Source organism: Crassostrea angulata, chromosome 5 (assembly GCF_025612915.1).
Source record: "Crassostrea angulata isolate pt1a10 chromosome 5, ASM2561291v2, whole genome shotgun sequence".
NCBI classification, from domain to species: Eukaryota; Metazoa; Mollusca; class Bivalvia; order Ostreida; family Ostreidae; genus Magallana; species Magallana angulata.
In genome coordinates, this window is record NC_069115.1 from 56752001 (window position 1) to 56776289 (window position 24289).

At 36.5% G+C, this 24289-nt stretch overlaps 1 protein-coding gene across 6 annotated transcripts in view; it reads right to left on the reverse strand.

The window, feature by feature from the left end:
* Positions 1-21783, reverse strand: part of LOC128182675 (androglobin-like) — a 62867-nt gene extending 41084 nt beyond the window's left edge. The window contains exons 1-2 of one of the 6 annotated variants that reach the window (XM_052851381.1): positions 21526-21783; positions 16313-16441 (exon numbers count right to left, since the gene is read on the reverse strand). In XM_052851381.1, the coding sequence (XP_052707341.1) occupies positions 16313-16441; positions 21526-21566 (170 nt within the window). In that variant the 5' untranslated portion in view covers positions 21567-21783. Of the gene's footprint in view, positions 1-1655; positions 1742-5273; positions 5429-8823; positions 8919-10285; positions 11426-16312; positions 16442-18825; positions 18888-21525 lie in introns of those variants that run through there. The other 5 variants (XM_052851377.1, XM_052851385.1, XM_052851379.1 and 2 more) reach the window with 5 other exon arrangements.
* Positions 21784-24289: the final 2506 nt, after the last annotated feature.

A 24289-nucleotide genomic window follows, 5' to 3' on the forward strand; every position in this document is an offset into this window, starting at 1 on the left:
AATATGCAAAAGTGTATGTATAAGTTTTAATAAACGGTCAGAGAATATACACAGCACGATATCCGCATAAAAGGAAATTTATTCACTTTGAAAGGAAAGCTTTCATAAAATTTCCAAAGTTCTAAAACTACTTTAAGACTTAAGACCTTCAAAAGAACATAAAATTTACTTGAGTTTCAAATCGTTTTTAAAATACCCTGATTTTTGTAATAATTCGATTAATTTCCATGGATATTGTAACTTTCAAATGAAATTAAATGTAAGTGAAAATCCAATTCATTCTAAAACGTTCTAACTTCTATTTAAAAAAAAGAAATGCAAATGCATCATTTCTTTTTAATCATAAATTCTGATTTCCCAATAGCTGTAACCATAGATGAGGATCACACACTACACATGTACTAGAAAACGTAAATTTCGACCAAAATATACGAGGGATTTAAAATTCATAATTTAATCGTCCATTCCTATTTTGTTTATATCATGTGACATACATAGTACATATCGGTGTTACACATTTCAACACTTCAAAAAACCCCGATACAGTCCGTAGATTGGCAATACAAGGCACTGAATACAATTTACATATCATTTGCATGTTTTCTGTGGGCCTGCATTGAAGACAATGATCTGATAGTACAACATTGTATCAGATCTTACTAGCAGAATGTCAACAGCGGAACTATCGGTTAAATCATCCATCACATTTATAAACATCGCTTTCTTTCACACATTGTACGTTCTGATTGTTAAAGACATTGTCATTTGTGTGGACATCACAAACAAACAAACAAACAACCATTTTAGAAACTTGCATTAAACATAACTTTAGTTATGTACTTCTATGAACACAAAGGTTCTTAGTTCTTTGATGGACGAATATCTACTCACAAAAAAACATGTCGATTGATCTGAAAGTACTTTTGCAAAATGATGCCACTCAATATAATTCAACCTTCTGTATGACTTAATTTTCTTTTCATAATGAAATGTTTTTCTAAACTAATCAAGAAATATTCGACACAGCAGTCGGAGTATCTATTTATCGTCACTGTGCATATAACCATGGAGACAGTTCACATAGGCGGGATACATACTGGTCAGTTCGGGGATGTCTATATCCAGACTTGACCTCCGACTTCCCCCTCCCCCGGCGTGTCTGTTATAATTGGCCACGGGAACTGGATACTGGGCCCCTGGATAACCATCAGAAGACAATTGTCCCCTCCACACAAATACTGGTCCTCACTGGGGGCGATGACTAGATAGAGGGATTATCTCTACAGATTAACTCGTAGTTAAGCCACTGTATACAGGGATCAGAGTAGGGACTGTACACGTGGGTACCCCCAGACAACTAAAGCCATCGATAGGTGACCTTCATTGTCACGGACAATTTGAGCGAGTTAACGGGTGATGAATGAGCCCCCTTGTCTTTACAAAATTAATGACATGGTTTTACATACATGTACTTGTATAAAAAAAATTATAATGTATTTTTAAACCAATATTTTGTAATCCCCAAAACGTAAAGATTGCAATAGGTCAACAAATCCTTTTAATGTTTTAAAGATGATTGATATGCATCTTGGCCCTGTGTAAATTTGCAATAAAAAGAATATACCCCAATAAATATTACTTTTTAGATAACCTACCTGAAGACGGCCGCCAGTTTGATTGCTCTTATGGATTTTAAAGCACTCTTAGATGGTGGGACCTCACCCATCTTATCCTCACTCACTCACCGAGCGTTATTCTCAAAACCTATTTAAATCCTCATTTTAACACTGTTCAAAATGTAACAATACTTGTTCAATCCTGATCCTTATTGCAGATGAAATTCCCTTAAAAATCCTCAAACATGTGGAAGTTTCCTGTATAATAATGAACTCGGAACCCTTGGATCAGCTTTTATGAGATGCAACATAAGCATTAAAGGTGTCAATTTTAAAGGTCTACCCCTCATATACCGAAACCCAGCAGAGATCCTCCTTTGTTTCTGCTCACAGAGTTAACGAGAAGACACAGGTCCCGTATAAAATATCCAGGGAAAAATACGGCGATAGCTTTAAAATATGCTAACAAGCTGCTCTGAGGAAGTTACAGCACCATATTTTACCCACTCATAACCAAGAGAGCAAAAGCGTTTTCAAAGTGAAAAATGGCCCTGATTTTATCAGTTTAAGGTAACTGCTTGTTTAGGGAAATTCCAGCTATTGGCAGAACGTCGTCCGCAGCGGAATGTCCGCAATCAGCGGGACAAAGTCGTTAGTGAATGTTGTGTCGCTACCAAACCTGTTTTTTTACATGTCCGTTACAGCTCGTTTAATTCCTAACTATAAAAGTGATAACCTTTCAATTGGTCCAAATATAAAATGTTACATCAATAGTCAAGCAGCCTAATTAGTGACGCAAGAGAATTACAGTCGATATATTTATCCCTTCAAAGTTCAAAGTTACCGAGAAATGGCTGTGCAATGTCTACTTTTCAGGTAGGACCGATTTCTGAGTCCTCGATGAACCACAGTTATGAAAGATCACAGTGATGATGACAGCGTCATTTTCTGTAGGCCTTATACACAGATCACTCCAATCAGCTGAAATGTTAACAGTCCAGAAGTACTTTCTAGCTGAATGTTAACTGGCTCCCGGTTTCAGTGTGCGGGGGATTTTCAGACACTTTGATCCTCTTTTAACAATTCCAAAGACCTTTTTTCACAAATGCTCCAAAAGCACTCACAAACTGAATACACTATTTTTTGAGATGTTTTGAACCATGAATTGCAAGAACGTCAGCAACGTAGGGAACCTGCATAAGAATCTGAATCTGTTTAAACCTATCTATCACCAAAGTCAAACATTATTGACACCATAAACTACAACAACTTACAAACTGTAAACAAGATGGCGAGCCTTCAAGTCATAAAAACAGATGAGTCCCTTGTTAATTAGGTGAAGACAAACAATATCGTGAGCAGGACTGAGATACGGGACGCCATCTCGTGGCGCTTGGCACCTTGCGATTTGCTGCTCTGTGTCCCATAGAAGAGGTTGTACTGAGATAACAGCCATATTAGATGATAACACCCCGCGATTCATACACCGAGTAATATTTTACTCGCTATAAATCAGAATTTTATTCAATTTTCCCCTTATCGTTCCTGCCATATCCAAGCATTCTACATGCGTCTGCGAACATTGAACATTGAATGTTTCTTGTCAAGGCGCAGACTTAGTTCCGGTCGGAGGGAGATCGAGAGAAGAGCCTGGCAGTACCAACAGCCCAGATTTGGTTAATCAACAGATTTTAAGATCAAATGAACGTTTGTGGAAGTGCTCGTGGAAGTGAGGCTCTCTCCAGGCTATATATCTGGCGCTCTGAAGAGTTTAACTGAATTCTTTCGTGTTACATCCCGATTGAAATTTGTGGTAATCAATGACTGAAAAAGCCGATTAACAGGCTTAATTACTGAAACTATAGAACACAATGATTGTCCCAATTAAGAAGACAGAATATATATATTGATTGCCATGAATTGACTGAACAATTCTTCAATAAATGGGCAACAATTAAACTTCTTATTTTTGCATAAAATATTGTAACAATTTCGAATATCTTAAAGAGCTATTTCCAAAATTGACCAAAATAGGACGTAAAAATGATCACATTTGATAAGCTATATCAGTTTTGTAACTATCGTATTAAAATCCAACTTATTGCATTACTGTACTGTACGATGTTTGTATATACTCATGACCAAAGTCCGAAGAGATCTGATTCTAAACATAATATTTAATTTTATTCTTTATAAACCGAACTTCGAAATCCGGATTTATATTTTCCATACCTTGGAAAAAGGTGCTATAATTTTGTTTAACAGAACTCGGCTGACCACAAAGAATTTAGAAAAAAGCGAATACATTACGCACACATTGCATAAAAAACCCATCAACAACAACAAAAATATTTCTTCATTTAAATAAAACCCAGTAGGAAATTTAAGCTTAACTACTGAGGAAATTAACTGAAACTTCATTTTCTTCAAAAAAGTATTTGTACAATAATATTTATTATGATCACGCAAAGATGTAGTAAAATATATCTAAACATATAACACAATTTTTAACTGAAAAGTTATTTTGTATTTTGGAGCTTTAAAAACCCTTATTTTAATCATTATAAGTTATCAAAAAAATTTGATAAAGACCCATGTGAGAAGATGATTGACGAATGAACACAAACATTCCTTGTCCCACTTGTCTGTAGAGTTATCGCTCGTAGCGCCGATTTTCACAGCAATATCGACAGAAAATAAATTATTGGGGAATAAATCCGTAAATTTACACTGCAAAAGCCATTGCACCAGATTAGATAATATTTTACTGAAAGAAACCTTCTGGTATTGACAAAGTTTTAGTGTCCATTAATTTAATGGTTTCTACACTCTAGGGACTAGGTCTACAATGCTAGAATTTCAACGCCTTTTCTGATTCCAAACAAACACAAAACAAATGTATGCAGCTCAATAACAGCCCAATCGTAAGCCTTAAAACCCTTCTCAAGTACAGCTCCTATAATTTCAATACATACATCACCAATTATTAGTTTCTGTGGTCCGCTATTCTTACGTTTCTAAGGAAACTGGGTCATTATGCCATGATATTGGAATTTTCCGTGTGCAAATTATGTAAGATGTCATAAGGCACGTGACACATCTTTTAGTTTTTTTTTAAAATTACATTTTGACACCTTCAATGAATTATAAAAACGAAGTTCTGGCTAAATTATGACGAATGTTGCACCAAGGTATCATACAAATTGCGAATCTGAATTTTGCGTTGTAAGACACATACATGTAATACCGAAATGTACTGTATGAGATGTAAAGGACAAAAAAAAAAATGTAAAATAGCTGTCAATATGAATTCCAATTATTCTTTTTTTACCCCATGAACAATGATTTGATAATATATTCTCTGGCCTTCGCAAACAACACTTGATCATAAAACAGATAACTTAATTAATGGCAATCAATGTCAATCTTTATTCAATTTACTTCTAAAGGTCAAAGTGTGCTGAAACCACCGTTGCTATACTTTTAAATGAACTCCCTTTCTTTTATATTAGTTGCATCGAATTTTTTTTTTACAACACAATGAATTAAAACTCACAGAAAACATCGGCAAATAGAATTAGAGAGCCAATGACATTTTTACCCTTTCCCCAGGATCCCCCTGTCATGGGACTGGGATTACAGGACTAACCAGCTTACCGCTTCCTCTGTAGCTCCTGGAGGCCCGACCCCAGCGTCCCTCCCAGGGATATTTTGGTGGTGTTTAGTCCCACGTTGGCGGGAACTGTCATCCTCCGCGAGGCCAGCTTCTCCGCTATAGAACTCATGGCGGACTCTAAAGGATACCCGAGATTCTGCAATACTGTTTTCTAAGGTAGTCCTTAGTCGTCACATTTCTTAAAGCTCTGCTTACTACACACCTCGAGCATTATAAAACACCACACGTCCTCTTAAATGATAGTTTTCATTAATATAAGTAAAATTAAAATCCGTTATGGTTTCCAAATGTACAGATTTTGTACCCATAGACGGCGCGAAACTGTCCAATGTCGGTGGAGACAATTTTTTAATGGTCGTCTGCTTCTCATGCAACTAGCTGCAAGTCGTGAAAGAACTGGATGGATTTGTCATTTTTCTATAACTGCTGGTGATCGGAAGAGATTCGAGAGGGTTGCATTTTCCTAAACTCTAATGTCAACAGACTCTTGTAGGCTTATCGTGTCCCCGTAATCCCCGAAAATCTCCCCACATCAATAAGTGCTCAGGCTGTAGCAACGCAAGCCAGCGACAAAAATCAATCGTTTCTAATAAGTAATCGAAAGTATTGATTTGAAATGTATATATTGATACAACAATCCCCCCGCCTGTAATCTCTTGAAAAAATTTAAAACCAACAATTATAAAGAATATTTACATAGTGTTTTGCAAAAACAAAATATGTGGAAAGTTCCAGTCGATACACCAGAAACCAAAGAAAACAACCATCTTAAGTAAAAGACTGTTAATAATTCCAGAAACAACACACCTAGCTGGACGGTCCCGACCGATAGAATTAATGGACAGTCGGTACAACAAACGGATTAACGGGACGAAATAAAGTAAATATTATGTAAAGTAAACAAGCCGAGTTCATATATTTTGTTAAACTTCGCGCTGGGAGTTTATTTCGGGAGTTTAATTCGATGTTCTTTGTCAACAGAATCTAAATCGCGTAGAACAGAGCCTGGCTACTGTAAGCCACAATTGTGTTAATTAATTCCACTGCAACCAACTTACAGCAAACAAACTGAATATAGGAATCAGCACATGGAAAGCGGAGCTGCAGCAATCAAATTAAAGCAATTAACGAGCTACATCAGCTATTCTAGAGCAGCCATGCTATACGTAACTATCTCACAGCATGCAACAAACGACCTACAGCAAACAAATCTACTGTAAACAAACTAGAGCGAGCAGCCTACATCAAACCCTACATCAAACCTATCTCCAGCAACAAATAATTGCGAGCAACCTAAAGCAACCCAATTTAATAATTTTCCAGCAACCAAATAACGACGACCAGACTACAGGCAATACTCTAGTTATCGAGCAGCTTAAAGTCTTTATCGAGGCTTTATATCTCTTTTAAAACTTGGAAACTTGATTATATGTAGCTTTCTGCTTTTGTCTTAGAAAATGTGAATTAACAGAAAATGAGCTAAGAAGAAATCGCAGTGGAAATTAGTGGATCAAACAGTCTCAAAGCAACCATATTGTATCCCACATTCAGCAGCAAAACAACAGAACCGACCCAGATCGACCAACTTCTAGTAAAACATCCTACAAAACTAGAGCAAGGAATTAAAACATTTTAAATATTCTTGCCATATCAGATGGAGCATCAAAGACTTCACGTGACCAAGAGCCGTGGACGATTCATTCATTGCAGGGAAAAAATAAAACACGTACCTTGGGTTAACATGGCATGATGACTGGTTATCAATACATGTATTACAAAAGCAAAAGCAAAATTTGTCCATTCGGGATTCATAGTCTTTATACATTTTCTGTACGCAGACATTTATAAGATAGAATCTACTCACTTAAAGTGAAGCACCGTCTTCAGGGCCCTGATAGAGGGTCTTCGACCAAAGGGTAGCCCCCTCCCCTCCCTGTGTTCCGGGCCAGCCATATCATAACAACCCACTATCTCATGTACAACACAGCTTACTCTACACAACTCTTACAAACAACAAAAAATCTGTACAACTTGTCTCAAATGCAAGGAACAAAGAAATTACCGACCACTTCAAAGTATTTTGTTTTCATTTCATTTCTTAATTGGATCGAGGTAGATCCAAAACGAAAACAACTCAGAGGTAAACTACTGTTATTTGACCAGTGCAAGTTTAACATGGTCATTACAATGCCAAAAAGAACAGAACGCCATTAAAGTGCAAGTGGACAGTGATCGGATGGTAAGTAAATTGTCATCTGATCTATCTACTAGTATTTCACAATCATGATACCATAGAAAAATATTTAGATTTTGGTAGGATTCTAAGTCTCTTTTTTTTCTAAGAAGTCGAGCAATCTTAATCTTTTTCCTGTTTATCTTAATAAAGAGATTTTGGAAGTCTTTATAATCCAGGTGTGCGTGCCCTACCTGAGGACTGAGTGGACGGTGAGCGCCTGCATGGACACCTTCCTCATCAACAAGGACGCCCTCCTCTGGCCCGAGGGCGTGGGGGAGGTGGACAAGTCCTGGGAAGATTTTCGAGAAGGGGTCAGATCCTGAGAGTTTTTCCTGAACATTTTGCCCTCCGTAAATGAAAAGCCGCTATTAAATTGTGGATGCGTTGCTCAACTCCATTCAGTTTTTTATTGACATGGCTGTTTAACCTACCCGGGTCAAAAATCGAAGATGGGTAAAACAACATATGGTTCCATTCGGTTCTGTTTTTGTTTCCGGTACAATGCATATCCGGATTTGTTTGTACTATAGTCAAGTCAGCGAGGTCCAAAATTAAACCAACTCGATATTCTATTGAGAATCACATTTATATGAAGCAACCAAGCTATCGGAGTCTGCTGCAGATTTTGCAATTAGTTAAACCGAATTTAATTTAGATGTCATCCAGAGCAGTGTGATCCGTTGGGTTTTGGTTTCATTAAAAAGTACTATTGATTTTTCTATATAAGTTATATAAATATGTGAATATAATTATTAGCTAAACTACGATTGATAATTTTGATAGTTAAAATTTGCGAATACTATATTCAATAGAAAATTACGTTTGTTTCTACATCAGAATTGAATATAACTCTTGATAAATCAGAGGTATTTCTTAAATTTGAAACTGACTTCAGAAGTTTAGATCAAAAATACTTGGTAATGTAAACGCTGATATATATGAACTGACAGCTGTGTTTTACATGCTTTCATGTGCAGGAAAAAGACAATAGTTTTTGTGTCAATCTTCAGAATTTTTTTCTTTGGACAATTAAAAGGTGAACGTAAAACTCTCGTATTACTCTTCTTTTTATAAGCCTAAGACTACTGTTTGTATGAAAACTTAATATACTATTTATAACTTATCATATATTTCAACTATCTGCAAATAGCTACAGGTATTGTTCCTGTCACCATGGTGTTAACCCAGTAAAGATAACGTTTGATGCAGAGTTTAAAAAAACTCGTTTAACACCGGTTCTATTCATATCAAATTTACAATGACACTCTCGGAGATTTACAACATGGACTACTTACAACAGAATACTTGTTCGAGTTGTTTTCTTGTTTGCCTTGGCTAGGATGTTCCTCAAATCTGGAACCGGAGATTCGGCCATTTTGGTTGCGATGTTTGAAAACAGTAATTTATGTGATGATGTCAATGTATTGACATTAAATTTCATTTCAGAAAAAAAACCAACAAAGGTTTTCATATTGACCACCAATGAAGCACTGTAGGATCGATTAAAAGCGAGGGATATAATAGAAATTATTGGAAATGTGCGATTTTTGTGAAATGGGCCCTTTAATGATCATGCTTAATGACTTGTTTGTTGACAAATGGTAACAGTGAAACAAGCAACCATCTATATTACACTGTAGACATTACAATATCACCCACGTCTGTTTAAATAACCGAGTCACGTGGCATGATGAACTTAATAATCCGATTACTACCGATATCCATTTCTTAAAATCTCTCAAAAGTACAAACAACAATATTAATTTCATTCATTCAATCAAATAAACAAAGTCCCATGATTTTGATCTTATAAAAATCACAAGTTTAAAAACGTTGCCAGACGACCATGCAGAATGAAACGAGAATGGTTTACAAGTATGAACTTCCCGGTATAAACAGTGGAATGCAGAGAATGACGGGACACCAGAAGACGATTGGTGCGAATCTGAATGATTTTATTTCTGTACATTAGTTTGACACAATGTTTAATATTGGGACTCTATTACATTAATACACAGGGAACACCTGCATGGATATAAAAATGAAGAGACACAAAACTAAAAACCCATAAAACAAATCAAATATAGCGAAACGGTTGACAGGCACCCGGCAACGAATAATATGTGACAAAACTGACATCCTGGTAACATGAGTTTCCTCTCCATGTTCTGTCAAAGGTAATATCATTTAGTTCTACTGAAGTGCGTGAAAGCTTGAACCAGGACCAGCTAAGTATCCCCAAGACATTGAGGGCATAAGTTATCGACTCTTGTGCTCTGTTTTACTAAAGTTTCAGCATGAAGTTACGAAACATTTGTTTATCCCAAAGGCCTTGTTAATTAAAATACGTACTAGTAATTCATCATGACAAATTTCTTCAATTTGACGTGTTATTTACAGCACAATCACGTTCCTTCACTAAGCTAACACCCAGGTGACACGTAATAGAATAGACAAAGGACAAAGTATACAGAACGTTTACATACAGGAAACCTTATGTCATCCATTGAAACAGCATATTTACCCAACAAAGTTATAATAAACAGAGTTTCAATAAAGAATTAAAGATTTAATTGCTTGATCAATGAGCACATTCTTGTAGTGCGACCCTGATTATCTTGAAAAATTACAAAAAAAAATGTTATCTACACGTTAATAAAGCCAAGTGCTGACAAAGCAAACATAGGATCTAGTAAGTACCACATTGGAAAAAAAATCACACCGGAGCACACCGATAATGCACCACGCAGTACTTACTGTGACGTCACAATGGAGGATCTTCGTCGCTCCGTCACCATGAAGTCCACCTTACTGTTTCGTCTGCCTCCCTGACCGGGGAGCTGTCCGTCCCCCCTAATGATTGACCCACGCCTCATTGACGGGTCGTTTACAAGCCAAAAAGTATGTCACTGCATGACGAGACCGCCAGCTTAACGCGGTAATCCTAGATTATCCCGGCAGCTTGACCAAAGTTAATTGTAGAACTCGGTGAGCAATACAATCAAAAGCTTGTGTATTCGCTTGACAAGATAAGTAAACCTAAATCTCATACAAGAGTCTGTCTTTTATTTCATATCCCTCTGATTAAAAGAAAACATAGACAAGTTGACTATATTCAAAGTTTGTTCGAATTCTTTATAAATTCCCAAATCCTTTAAGCTTCGCTACAGTCTTCGAAACGGTTAATCAAAGAGAATTCTCAATAACTTTATCTTTCTCTCCGACTATGCAACTACACTTAGGGTCCAGATGATTTCCAAGTTGTCCCAAAACACAGAAATTTATCATCTAGAGTCTCCAATGACTGGTCCCTCATAAATATGACGTCATGTCACTTACAGACTCCAATGACTTGTCCCTCAGAAATTTTAGATGTCTTACTCGTACTATTAGCAACACTTAATTAATTTACGCCGTATCATTTTTTATGAAACCATAGATTCAAAACATACGATAACTAAGACAAGAACAGCAGTAATCCGGGAATGACCGATGTACTTGAGAATTTATCCAATTTATACACAGCGCCTCACACATACACTGCTAGTCCAAGGACTGATCCCCTGGAACTGTCTCCGTGTTGACCGCGGTGAAGCCTCTACCTGGATTTCCCACAGCCAGACGCCTTCCTCTGGTCTTTTGTAGGTTTCACTACAATTCAATCTCCCTCAATTAACTGGAATATGATACTCCCGTCGCATCCGTTTCTTTGCATTTCACACAATCGGAGCAGGAATGGAAAGTTTTTATTACAACTTATTACACTGAGTCGGAAAGTGAGCGTCCTATTACCACCGCGTTTAATTATCTCCCGACAAACTTTCCCTACCTGCCTACAAGGAAGGGTCCAATGAGGAATTTGTGGATGAGAGAAATTTAAAAGTCGTTCGATTTTATCCAATGTTGATACAATCATTGATTGTATATATTGCATCAATATTTCAAGATCTTGCAACGCGCCATTGTTTCCGACGATCCTGCTACCCCGGTGTCGCTAGATAAGTTACAGTTTGGTATGTAGCTGAGATTAATGATCAGCACAATGAAGAAGAGACACCAAATCCAAAAGGATATACACGATAAGTCAATACCAGATTAAATAAGAAAACATGACATTTCTTCAATTTTATTAAAGAAAAGATAAGCCTGGAGAATTAGGCCCTTAATCTGGTCTTGTATTGCATTAGTTTGACACTCGTAACTTGGGAATATTCAGGTACAGTCTTTCATCGCGTGGTTGATTTATGATCCATTAAAGGAAAATATATACTGCATATAAAAAATAAAGTATACACCTTATATATATTGCAACTCAATGAGAGAGAGAGAGAGAGAGAGAGAGAGAGAGAGAGAGAGTAGTTTTTTGTGATAATTAGATAAATAAACTTAAAAGCTTTAAACGCATATATGTTTCTGCAGGCACGTAGCATCTTTTTTCCTCGCAGCAAACATTTTTCTTAAAAAATATAGAAATTAAACTTAAAAAAACATAATATACTGTATATAAAAAATAAAGTATTCACCTTATATATATTGCAACTCAATGAGAGAGAGAGAGAGAGAGAGAGAGAGAGAGAGAGAGAGAGAGAGAGAGAGAGAGAGAGAGAGAGAGAGAGAGAGAGAGTAGTTTTTTGTGATAATTAGATAATTCAACTAGATTTTTTTCTTGTCCTGGACATAAAACATGGACATAAAGTTAATCACATGCAATATCCCCGGAAAGGGGCGTTTAATATCTGATTAAATTACCCGAGTTAAAAATCCATAGTAAGGTGTTAATACAGGTGCAAATTTCCCACACTCTGTAGACATCTAAACAAAGAGAGTCGCTTGCATTTTCTTAACACCAAAAAGTAACTCGAAACCTATTTTTTTATTATTATAAATGGAGAGCTGTTATATTTTTAACTCTGAATTCTGACCATTAAAACAAAAGAATGCGAGGAACGCCCCTTGTCTGAACACCACGTTTCCTCACACGCCTCTATCTAGCATGTGCATCGTCTACTTTCAAATTTAGTCCATTATATTCCAGTTAACAAAATAAACAGGTGTTTTATCATGTATACATACGAAGGTGTCGAGTCTTCTTTTAAAAGCTTTAAACGCATATATGTTTCTGCAGGCACGTAGCATCTTTTTTCCTCGCAGCAAACATTTTTCTTAAAAAATAGAGAAATTAAACTTTGAAGATGCCCCCCATCGCCACTTTTTTGGGAAGCATATACAAAATTGTAGTGAATTCAAGAAAATTAACATTAAGGACAAGTTTCAGGTACGCGGGGGTGTTAAGGAAGCATATGGGCAATTTAGCGTCTTATTTTGACTGTTATATTCAAAATCGTGAAATTAAATAATTATTTTGACTAAGTTAAAAAACTTAATATTATCCTTTAGAATAGATGTCAGTGCAATAAAATCAGGTAGTACATAACTGCCACATTGGTGCATTATCACGTGACAACTATAAATAGCTTACGTATATTCCTTAACATAAAATGAGATAGAACAACACTACCCCGTGGTTTCAAAAATAAAATAAACATACCAAGTGAAAGCAAAACGTCTCAGTTTAATCAAAACCGCTGCTAGAATCCTATGTTTTTCCTTATTGAAAAGTTATTTATCCGATTCTCGTAAAACCTTCCCAACTTTTATATAGTTTGCACGGAAAACGGCAAATTGCATCAAAACAACACACAACAAAGGATTCTAGCAGCACTTTTCAATTTAAGCATTTATCAAACTAACGAAACGTATAAAATTTCAAGTTCAATATATACGGGGTAGTGTTGTTCTAGTCGGATTTTTATATCGTAAACAACGACAGAGGAAAGCCTGGCCGAGAAATAAAAGCAAATTTACATATCTTTTAGCGAATGATTGATAAAACTAACATCTCTTCCAGTATTCTCATGTTCAATTCTCAATAAATCACACCACAATACTTTATTAGAGTTCTTAGATTAGTTATATTTTGAATATGTTTACAATGCTTTCCGATCAAATTCACACGACATTCAACTTTTTGTCATGACGTCATCAATGTGTAAATCTACGTAATACAAACTAATTTCTGGAAAAAAATTGTCTTCAGTATTTTTTTTATTTGTTTTTGATCTACGTTTAGTTGCTTAGATATTTGAATATGTACATAATAACTAAGATTTGTGATTTCACGGAATTACATGTAACTCAGATTCCATATGCTTCCTTAACACCCCCGCGTACTTCGGTCCATCCCCACCCCTACCCCCCACGTTCTACATATTAGGATTTTGAAGATTGTAGCTCTAGGGTTTTTATTTTTGCTCGTCAACAATTTTGTTAAGTCTGCCCCCCCCCCCCCCCCCCCACACACACACACACACTTTCAAGAACGATGCTCCGTGCCTGTCCTGCACTGCTGCGGTGGACCAAGTCAGAGCAGATTCTGTTGTTGCAGGTGGATTCATTTTAATGAATTCTTGTAAGTAAAAAGCCATTAAATTTTATCTAAATCTAGTGAATGTTTAAATGGTTGCTTTGTGTGTAGCTCATACCATATGAATAATTGCACTGTTCCTTAGAGATGATTATCATCTCTTAAAAGTATATCAGATGTTATTTTCCATGAATAACAGACTGTATAGGCTAAATAGAATATACTTTTGTACAGTCAGCATAAGTGTAAGTAGACATATGATGTAGGATGAGTACTGCTTACATTGGGTAAACATCGGTCCATGCAGTCATATTTAAACATACTACCACCCCCCCCCCCCCACACACACACACACCACAACCACCACCCCACCACCAGACACACACACCTCGGCCCTATAAAGATATAGAAATCATGCAACCCAAAGTTGGCTCACTTTGTGAATTTCCTGTAGGGGTTAGATCCCTTTGACTCGTACAGTCTCGCATACGCTTTATGTTGTTTTCGAAAATCTTTATCCCTTATATTTTTTAAGATACAAAGCTGCTCTTGGAATTTCCCGTAATTCATTATAACAAAATGCAGATCAAACTAAAATTGTTGTTAAAGTACACAAATATATGTACATGGAACAAAACTCAAGGCCAGTAAAAGGCTTGAGTGAGATCAGTGTAGTTCATGTTTGAATGAATACAATGTCATGTGTTTCACGGATTCAATGGTAAACTAAAATAAATTCCTAGAAATAGAGTTACTGGCATCTCAAGGTTAACAATAATTTTAAGAGAATTTTAAAACTCGCTATAAGTTTTCCCTGTGAATACAGTAGGTGTAAGTGTATTCATTACTCTTCATCCATCCAGTGGATGAATTATTTCGAAAAACGACAGTCCCAGTATTTTATTTCTACTTAAAACTTTCCAGCGTTAAATAGAGTGACAGTTCAGGATGTCGTACTTCCACAAAACTCATTTTAAATTCAATGCAGCCAGCATGCAGCATCAATAATGTACCGGCAATGAATTCAGTAGTAATTCCGACCGAGGAACGAATAAATAAGTTTTATGCATAAAAATATCGATAATTCGTTTCCATTCTAAAATAGAATCTACCAATTGTGACAGATAATGTAACATAATCAACTAACTGAATGCTGTTAAGGTTTGTTTGTTTTGATTTTTTGAAACGAGCGACAACTCTTAAATCCCTGTTCAATTGAATACGGTACAATTTATGAGAGAAAATTGTAGCAGCTTTCATTCACCATAAAACAAGAGCAATAATAGTGATAGGGAACGGACACGAAACAGCAACCAAACAACACGCCTTATAGTCTGATTTTACAAATTGTCTTTGGTTTACTATTGAGCATACCAATGACGGAGATAGAAAGGAGCAAGATAACCCGGATGTTTACCAATGGATACACAGTTTAGACCCGACAAGAGGTTTTTTTTTCTTGCTGGTATTTCTATGGTTCGGATGAAACAAGATTCGCCAGTTTACTTAAGTACAAACCTTGAGGATTGGTTTTGAAAAGATGATCTACCTACAAACAAGCCTTATAGACCTTGGATACCTAACATGACCGTTTGGAAGTGTAGCAATGTACTGCTAGAAGTAAAATTTTTATCGATAATATCACCTGCAGTTTTTAAAAGGAAATTATAACCGGTTTATATTTGACAAGATAAATTGATCATTAGTCTAAAATAACAGTTTAAATTAATTGCCAATATGTCCCAACTATAGGCTGCTGCCAATGAACAGTCATCATAGATTGGATGTGACATGGCTGTCCAGAAAGAATAAACTCCGGTTAACAACTGGCAGGGTAACCCGCTACATTGTCGTACACAGAATTTATAAACAATGCAGATTAATAGGGTGAAAGTGAAACCATAGTTTGCCGAAAAATTTAATTAAACAACTTTGATTTGGTAAGAAAAGACGGTGTATAGTTTGATTGAAAAGATCTTTATACAGAGATGAGCCGTTAGTCACCAGATGGAACTATAAATTTAATGGTTTGGCTTTGACAGAGTGACCCACTAGTTCCTCTTTAGATTCAAATTCAATATTATGGGAAACCCCAGTTACTGGCCGCCAGAAGGCGTCCTTTGGGGAGACTTTCCTGTGATGCAGCAACTCAGATTGTTTTCCTTCATTTCATCAAATCATCACTGATCGTATAGAGTATAAGACTGACAGTTTGGGTTTGACTAAGAGCCTGGCTATTGCATCACTGACTATAGACTTACAGTCTGAATTTGACCAAGAGCCCGGCTATAGTTTATCACTGACTTATAGACTGACAGTTTTGATTTGACCCGGCTATTGTATGACTGAGATGGACTTACAGTTTGGATTTGACCAGGAGGCCCGCTAACTTGCCGAACTGTTTTGTGGGGGAGGCGCTGGCTGACTCCGTCTCCTTGGAGATGACGCTTTTTCTGTCTTCTTCTCTCTGTGCATTGACGTTGTCGACACTTAAATGTAAAAATAAATCGTGATTAATGAAATTGTGGCATCTCTAATGCATTTATTCTTCCTTTTGGACTATAATAACATGGTACTGCTATTATTAAATCACAATTTGGGAGAAAGGGTATTGAGAGTGTTCTGTTGTGTTGGGTCAATTGAGGTTCATGTACCTCTATCGAATTTTACTACTAAAAAGGTGAAAGCAAGCGTAAATGATAAGAAAATCGAAAGACGCGTCGTTATAATAGATAAAATGATCAAAATTACTATGTTGGTTTGATGTGTCTTGTTCATTTTGACAACTCGTATACAGTTTAAAGTTTTTGTAAGTTATTTGAAGTATTCGATTTTGTTAAGTGCATTTCACTTGTCAATCAATTGAAGAGTGGAGTCCACGTGAGGAAATGTAAACATAACCAAAGGACAAGTACTGATTAAACGGACGTTGTACAGCATTCTTATAATAAAAGAATGGAGTGCACAAAATGGCGAAGTGTCTACCCTTTTGTCGGTTCATTAGGGTCACAATTATTTATATTTATGACACATGAACAAAAACAAAACTCCTTTTTAGGGGTGTACAATTTTTAGGACATACCCTCTAAAAACAAAGTTTAGATGATGATGATGATGATGATGATGATGATGCACATCACTCTCCAAAATCATGAAGAAATATATGTTCGATTTTGAATGTCTTAGGCGTTTACCATAAAAATACATATAGAAGACTTTTTCCTGTCGTATTGTTTTAGTTGCAAACTTCAAGTGTCAGTTTAAAGTAAATTTAACTACTATCATAATAACTAGATATTGAATTACTGACTGCTGACATTTGTCTCAGGCTCACTGATTGGTGACTCCACGACCAGGTTGGTTTTTTTTTACCGGTGTTACATGGGAGCATTGAGAAATTAAATTGATTTTTGTATTTCCACATCAAGTACTGCGACAAGGGAAAGATTCTTCTCTAACGGTCCCTTAGTTAGACCGGTCCTCTTTACGGCACTCCTGTAACGTTCCCTGCCATAAGACCAGTCTCCCCGCGAACTGTTCTGGCCACGCCGTCATCAAAATTTCCAAATCACTAAACTCGGTTCTTAACGTAAGAAAAATTCATAGATTTGGGGTGAATATTCGAGACTTGAGGCTAATTATTTAATTGGGGAAAGTTGGTGACGGCAGGACCTGGGGTTGATTGTCCCACAGAGGTACAGAAGTCGAGCGACAACCACTATACAATTGTACCTACTGACATAGATCATATCAGACAGTTCAAAGAGGACAGCGAACTGTATTGGAGATTGAAAATTCAAATTTCTCTTTTTTCATTTCATTTTAAACTTTCAATTATGTCAAGTGTTTGACTTTAGAATTTTGAAATGATACAGTCCTCTTTGTAATTAACTAATTGTGACGTACTAGTATATATGCGCGTATATCGATAGTATGGAGATTAATTTCCCGTACCAAGATAATCGCATTGATAATGTACCTTAAAAAGTCGATCTGAAGTACGGAAGAAAATGACACCAAAAAGGAAAATCCTACCGAGGACAGAAACATTCATAAGTGTATGAACGCAGTATTACAAGTATAAGACGTGCTTTAAACGTGGCACTTAATAGGTAGCTACTGTGGTCAGACTGGTCTAAAGGACCCTCAACATTTGGTGTTTGAACAACCGTTTAAAAATACAGTGTACCAAGTCAATTTGTAGAACAAGCTTGTTACGTCTAGAGGACAAAATACTCAACAGAAAACTACATAATTACAATCACATACATGCATACTATAATTATATACATGTACCTCAAACGTAAGCCACTGTCCTTCGTTGCTTTGCCAATCAAAACAGAGTCATTGAACATGCAAAGGCTCAAAACATTCTAAAACTTTTTATTAATAATAATTTAGGCTCGCATTTCACTTCCGTTAAATCTTTTTTCTTATAAGTGACTTCCACTCCATTTTATCAAACAGACAAATGTTGTTCTTTGGGATATATGTCTAGTTACAGTTTGTTTCATGAATTTGTCTAAAACAATATTTAAGATATAAAAAGGGTATTCTGTGAAAACATAGCATGTCATTCCAAAATTGTTTTCCCGCGGGGAAGAAAGTCTATGAAGATATTAACAATTTAAATAGCATGAAATAAGAAAATCATTTATTTGGTTATTTCAGTAAAAAAAAAACGCACATTAAAATAAAACCAAATCCCCTATACACCCCATTGTCAAATATACACGTTGACACTTATTTCATAAAGAGTGTATAAAAAGATGTATAGAAACTTAAACAATATGGATCATTATCGAATTCGTTACTTATTCTTATTTCTTAATTATTTCGTAACATTCAACCTGGAACGAACATTCTGGTTTACCTGGCGTTTTTCCTCAAAGCGGATCCAATAAGTTTCCGGAACGCCATAGTTCCGTTCTGGACACACCGAGACTAACAATAATCCGGCCAATCTGGGCACACTGGGACTAGCAAAAGACTGTAGCAAACAGGTCCAGTGTTTAACTCTGGGCGGTCAAGCCGTTGGGACGGGGAGGTGTTTGACCACTTAACATGTAGATCAAAGTTTACAGAGTGTTTGGTTTTGGGGGGCGCGTTGACAGAGAGGACGGCGAGCATAATAGTTGTAATGATCCTTAAATGTTTTAAAAGTTCTCTGTTAGTGTAAAAGGATAACTTCACAATAAAATAAAACCCTAACTAAATATTTTCAAATAATCTAGACGCAAGGTATTTAAAACTCAATAGACACTTTGACAGATTCCATTAAGGAATTTATATAATATGTAATTATTTACTTTTTATTCGCTATATTTTACAGCTATCTTGTAACACGATATGCATTGTCGTTTAAAACAGTAACAACATATTTATTTATTTATTTAGTATGTGTGTGTGTGTGGGGGGGGGGGGGGGGGTAGAGAAAGTAAAAAAGAAATTATTTTTAAATAATAATAATTAAATGAGCAAAGCAATAGACTGCAATTTAATTATGTTTAAAAATGTATTTCTATATTTAAATATTTTGCAATTGAAATTAGAAATACTATCTGTTGCTAGGGAGAGTGTCGTACTGTGTAAGAGAATGTATTCTCAAGAATCCAGATACATATCAAATAAAACTTTGTTGACTTTAAAAGAGTGTTAGATTCGGGGGCAATGGCGTGAAGAAACTTAAGCTCTTGAGTTAACATTTACAATCCCATACAAATGACCACACTTTGGTTTAAATCTTGAGAGTATTTTTACACGGTATAGTCTCCGACAGCACGTGTCTTGGGCGATGACCAAATACAGTGTGAAAGGAGAAGGAAAGTACCAGTAACTTGTTTATCTCATCTTGATTACTTAATCCGGATTAACTAGTATTGAAAATTTTAAATCGTGTCACACAGATGTACAATTGACACAGTATTTCTCTCAGTACATACACGTCTCGGTTATGCGGTGCCTGGAAAGAACATGGTTAACTGTGACCCTGTACAAAACGAGCCTAAACACATGTACATGTATATACTTACTTATAATCATCTTTAACAATCCGTATAAAAATATAATGACAATATATAATATTATTTAAAAAGATTTAGCCTCTTGTGAGTCAAATATGTATGGATGAAGGGTGCCGGGGGGTGGGGGGCGGGGGGGGGGGGGGGGGGGGTCCTAGTATTTAAAAATCGAAACTACCGGTTGCCAAAATACTTATAAAAAAGTATACTTATTGGGTTTTATATTTCTCTTTTCAGAGGAAAAAGCAAGCACTGAGTTCAATGAAAGCGTTTGCAAGATATAAAGACGAATGGACGCCATAACTGCCATAATTTGTCATTGCACGAACACTTGCTCCTCCCAAAGTCAACTCTCGAGGAAGTATCTCTCTATCATAAACGTTATCTAAACTACATATACATAAAGAAGATTTTTAAAGTCCTTAGCAATAAAAATTGTCATACAGATAGCACCCAGACCCCCCTTATTGTATAGAGTTTTGGTATTTTTAGAATGCTCAATTAAAGATTGGCACGACAAACAGTTCCAATTATAATTTTTAAAAATTTTGGCCTTTCTAAATAACACCACTGCCTGACAAATGAGCACCACATTATAAACGACTGCATTCATGGTCGCTCATAATGAAATCAAAGCACGAGTAGGAAAGACAAGGCGATAGTCGTTATTGAAACCGATACACAGATTTGTGGAGACCAATGTCAGTGGCGTCGGAAGCAAATTGAAAGTTGGGGGATGGGGGCTAGACTTACCAGAAATCTTGACAAGCAAACCATAAAGGCTTAGCCCCCCCCCCCCTTCCCCCGCTTCCGACGCCTATAAATATCAGTGAATACTTTGGTTATATATCCTATACCAGCGAATCTAAAATTCCAGCGAATTAAGACAAAGGCCTCCAAAATAACACAGTATACTATAACAGATTCGAAGTAACAACTATTTATTTTCAAATCTTGCAAAATAAATAAACTGTTTCATTTTTTAGGAAGATTGGTGAAGAAATGAAAAGGGGTGAGATAGGGCGTGAGCCATGATTACCTTTAATCTAATTACCTGAATACACTGACAGGGGCACCCACACACAAAAGCCACGCTAACATTCCCGTGGCAATGAACTAGAAATATACGAAAGTCTTCTTTCTAAATATGTGACACAATACTAGTATTTCGAGCGGGGACAAACAGTTAAAATAACAAAAGTAGCATTAGAGAAAGGAGAAAAAATGATTGAGCGAGATAATCTCAAATGTCACTCTTCACTGAAAGACCAATAATTCAAAGAACAACCATTGATACCAAAAGGTAATGGACAAGTACTGGGTATACAATAAGTAACGGGTGACGACCCAGGTTGGTTTGGTATTTTTAGAACTCCCCAAGTTACAGTTGTCCTATACAGACTACCACTTTCCAAATTCAGTATGGAAATGCAAGTTAATTAACGAAAGTTGGTTAATTTAACATTATTTGGGATTGTACAGACAATCCATTGTGACCTTTCCGAGTATAGAAATCTTTGACAGCTAAAAAAAGTACGATTTCTTGTACTTACGTTTTCTTGATGGCATTAGCTAAAAGCTTCCTAGCAGCCATGATTTTAGGTTCTTGATACCCATAAAATATTCACATAGTGATAGCCAGAGTCCGTGACAACAAAATATAATACGATAATGATGGGCTACCTCATAAAATGTTGTAATTAACGGTAAGTGTCCGAAATCAAGTGTTAAGTCACAGCGGTGATTTAACTGTAATCCCTGAAGATCACCGGTGAGTTAATCTCAGCGTTAGAGAGGGGCAAGTTAAAGCAGGTGCCCTTTTGACTAGAAGACTTAACCTGATCGAGAGAACCTCCAATATTGGTATAGGACATGACAGTAAAATGTTGAAAAATAAATAAAAAGTGTCAGCGCCAACTAGAAAATTGCTCGTGTAAACATTGAAATCAGCCAGATTAAACACCTTGCGTGAGGACTTAAAAAGGCAGACGACCAGACAAAGAATTAAAATCAGCAAAAACTGGTAACAGGTGATTGATCTGACTGGAGATATTAAAATAGACGTATTTACAAAAATCACCGAAAGAATAGAATAAAATCATATTCAAGTCTTCATATTCTTGTTATCCGAACTGCTAATTACTCAACCGATGGGAATATAACTTGAACAGATTATTGAATGAAATTCAATTCAGATCTAGAAATACATGTATTACAACAAGGCTGTTTTTCTTTTCAACAATAAAATGGTTTCTGGTGTGGTTCATGGGCGTATGAGGGTACATGTAGCTGCGTCATCAGGTTGTGCATTTTACTGAAATATATACCTCTGAACCCATCAAAGAGGCATTGTTTCAAGTACTATTTCACATACGAATCAGGCAAGTCTGGAGCATGAACACAGGCACTTGTTTCCGAGAAAAAAAATTTACCCTATAGTATAATAACAACACGTGTTATTATTATACTATAGGGTAAATTTTTTTCTCAGAAACAAGTGCCTGTGAGCATGAATGGTTTCGCAATTTCTTGATTTAAAACTGTGTACGGGAAGAATACACATAAAACCGTGATACTTTAAAACTTCATTAATAATTTTCATTTATTCAAATTCTTGTATTCATGGCAACAGATTAATTGAAAATTGTTAATACATAATTCATACTCCGACAAATGTCTTAATCAAACGGATCAAAGGTTTTATCAGTAGTTATGCAGAAGCTTCACATGAACACAATCGCATCTTAAAACGTGATATGATAAAAAAAAGTAAGTATTTACACAAATTTACTTTGCTATTTTATAAATATATAAATAGACTGGGGGAAGGGGGGGGGGTACCGGCAATTTTCTGAACGAATGAAACCTATGCCAGATTGCCAAGGTTACTAATATTAGTTGTCGTGCAATATGAAAAGCATTCTAAAGTTCCAAACGAGGAGATCTGTTAGTCTAAATCATAACATTTCATATATGCTTTGGCTCCAAAAAGATTAAGACATTGGGTAACACTATTGACTGAAGGCAGATTTAATACATTGCCCGGTGTTAAATAAACGCCGATTCTCACCAGATTATCCTTTAAGCGCAATAATTGAGGCACTAGAAATACCTTAATTATACCGGCTGCTTAGAATTGTTGGGACAAACATCATTTTTAGTATGCAATGACCATTGCCCATCATTTCTACGGAAAATAACACAGACAAAAGCAATTTTAGGCCAAGGGTCATATCGCTCACCTGAACAACAATAGCCATAACTCTAGACCTGACCTGACAAATGAACAACATACACTAACAGAACCGATCAAACCTAACCCAACAGAAAGTAAACCCAAACTAAACCCTGGGTTTACTTTCTTGGTTTACTAGTGTGGACCCAGAGTGGACACAGAGAGTAAACCCAGACAGAAGTATACCCCTGAAAGCAGACGCTAATTGTGTATTCAGAATATACAAGGGGCAGGGATTACAGACAGCAGGATGATAAGATAAAAGGCGGGTCTGCTTCATACTTCACTGCGTACAGCTGACCTCAAAAGCAATTCCCAAGTAAAACCAGAGAAACCCCGAGTGAACCCAAATTTTCTGAAAGCAAACCCAGAGAAAACCCTGGGTTTAGTTGGGGGTGATTCTGGTGTTAGGTTGGGTCTGATCGGTACTGTTGCCATAACTTCGATTTGGACTTGGCATGCTTGATGTAGTAGGAAAGGAGGAATGAGTATGTAAATACAATGAAAATATATGGCTGGACAGGGAATCGAACCTGGTACCCCTGCAACTCTAGTCAGGAGCTCTACCATTGAGTTACCCTATCCGATATCCAAGGTCCACATATCCCCAACTACTACATCAGTCTGGTTCCCACAGACGCTCACGCCAGTGCGTTTTCACTCCAAAACGAAGTGAAAACGCAGTGGTTCGGGCGGGAACCAGACTTATTTGGACTCTAAATTGTGAACTACGGTGTTCCGATGGGGCAACTTCGACCTTTGTTTTTAGTACGAAGCAGGCACGTAGCATCAGGGGGGCCGGGCATGCCCCCCCCCCCCTTTTTGTCGCATCAACTAATTTTTTTAAATTTACAAATAAAGAATTGAATTGTCATGGAGTTGCCCCCCCCTTTCTTTTTGGAGTATGAAAAAAAAATTGGTATGAAAATAAGGAAATTAGGAGTTGCGAATACGACAAGGTGAACCGCAAAGATGCGAGGACGAAGAAACAATACTACTACCGCTCTTTCGCATCTGAATCACTCTAAAGGCGACAGTGGTCCCGTCGGAACACCATAGTGATTGAACTCTTCCTTGGACCC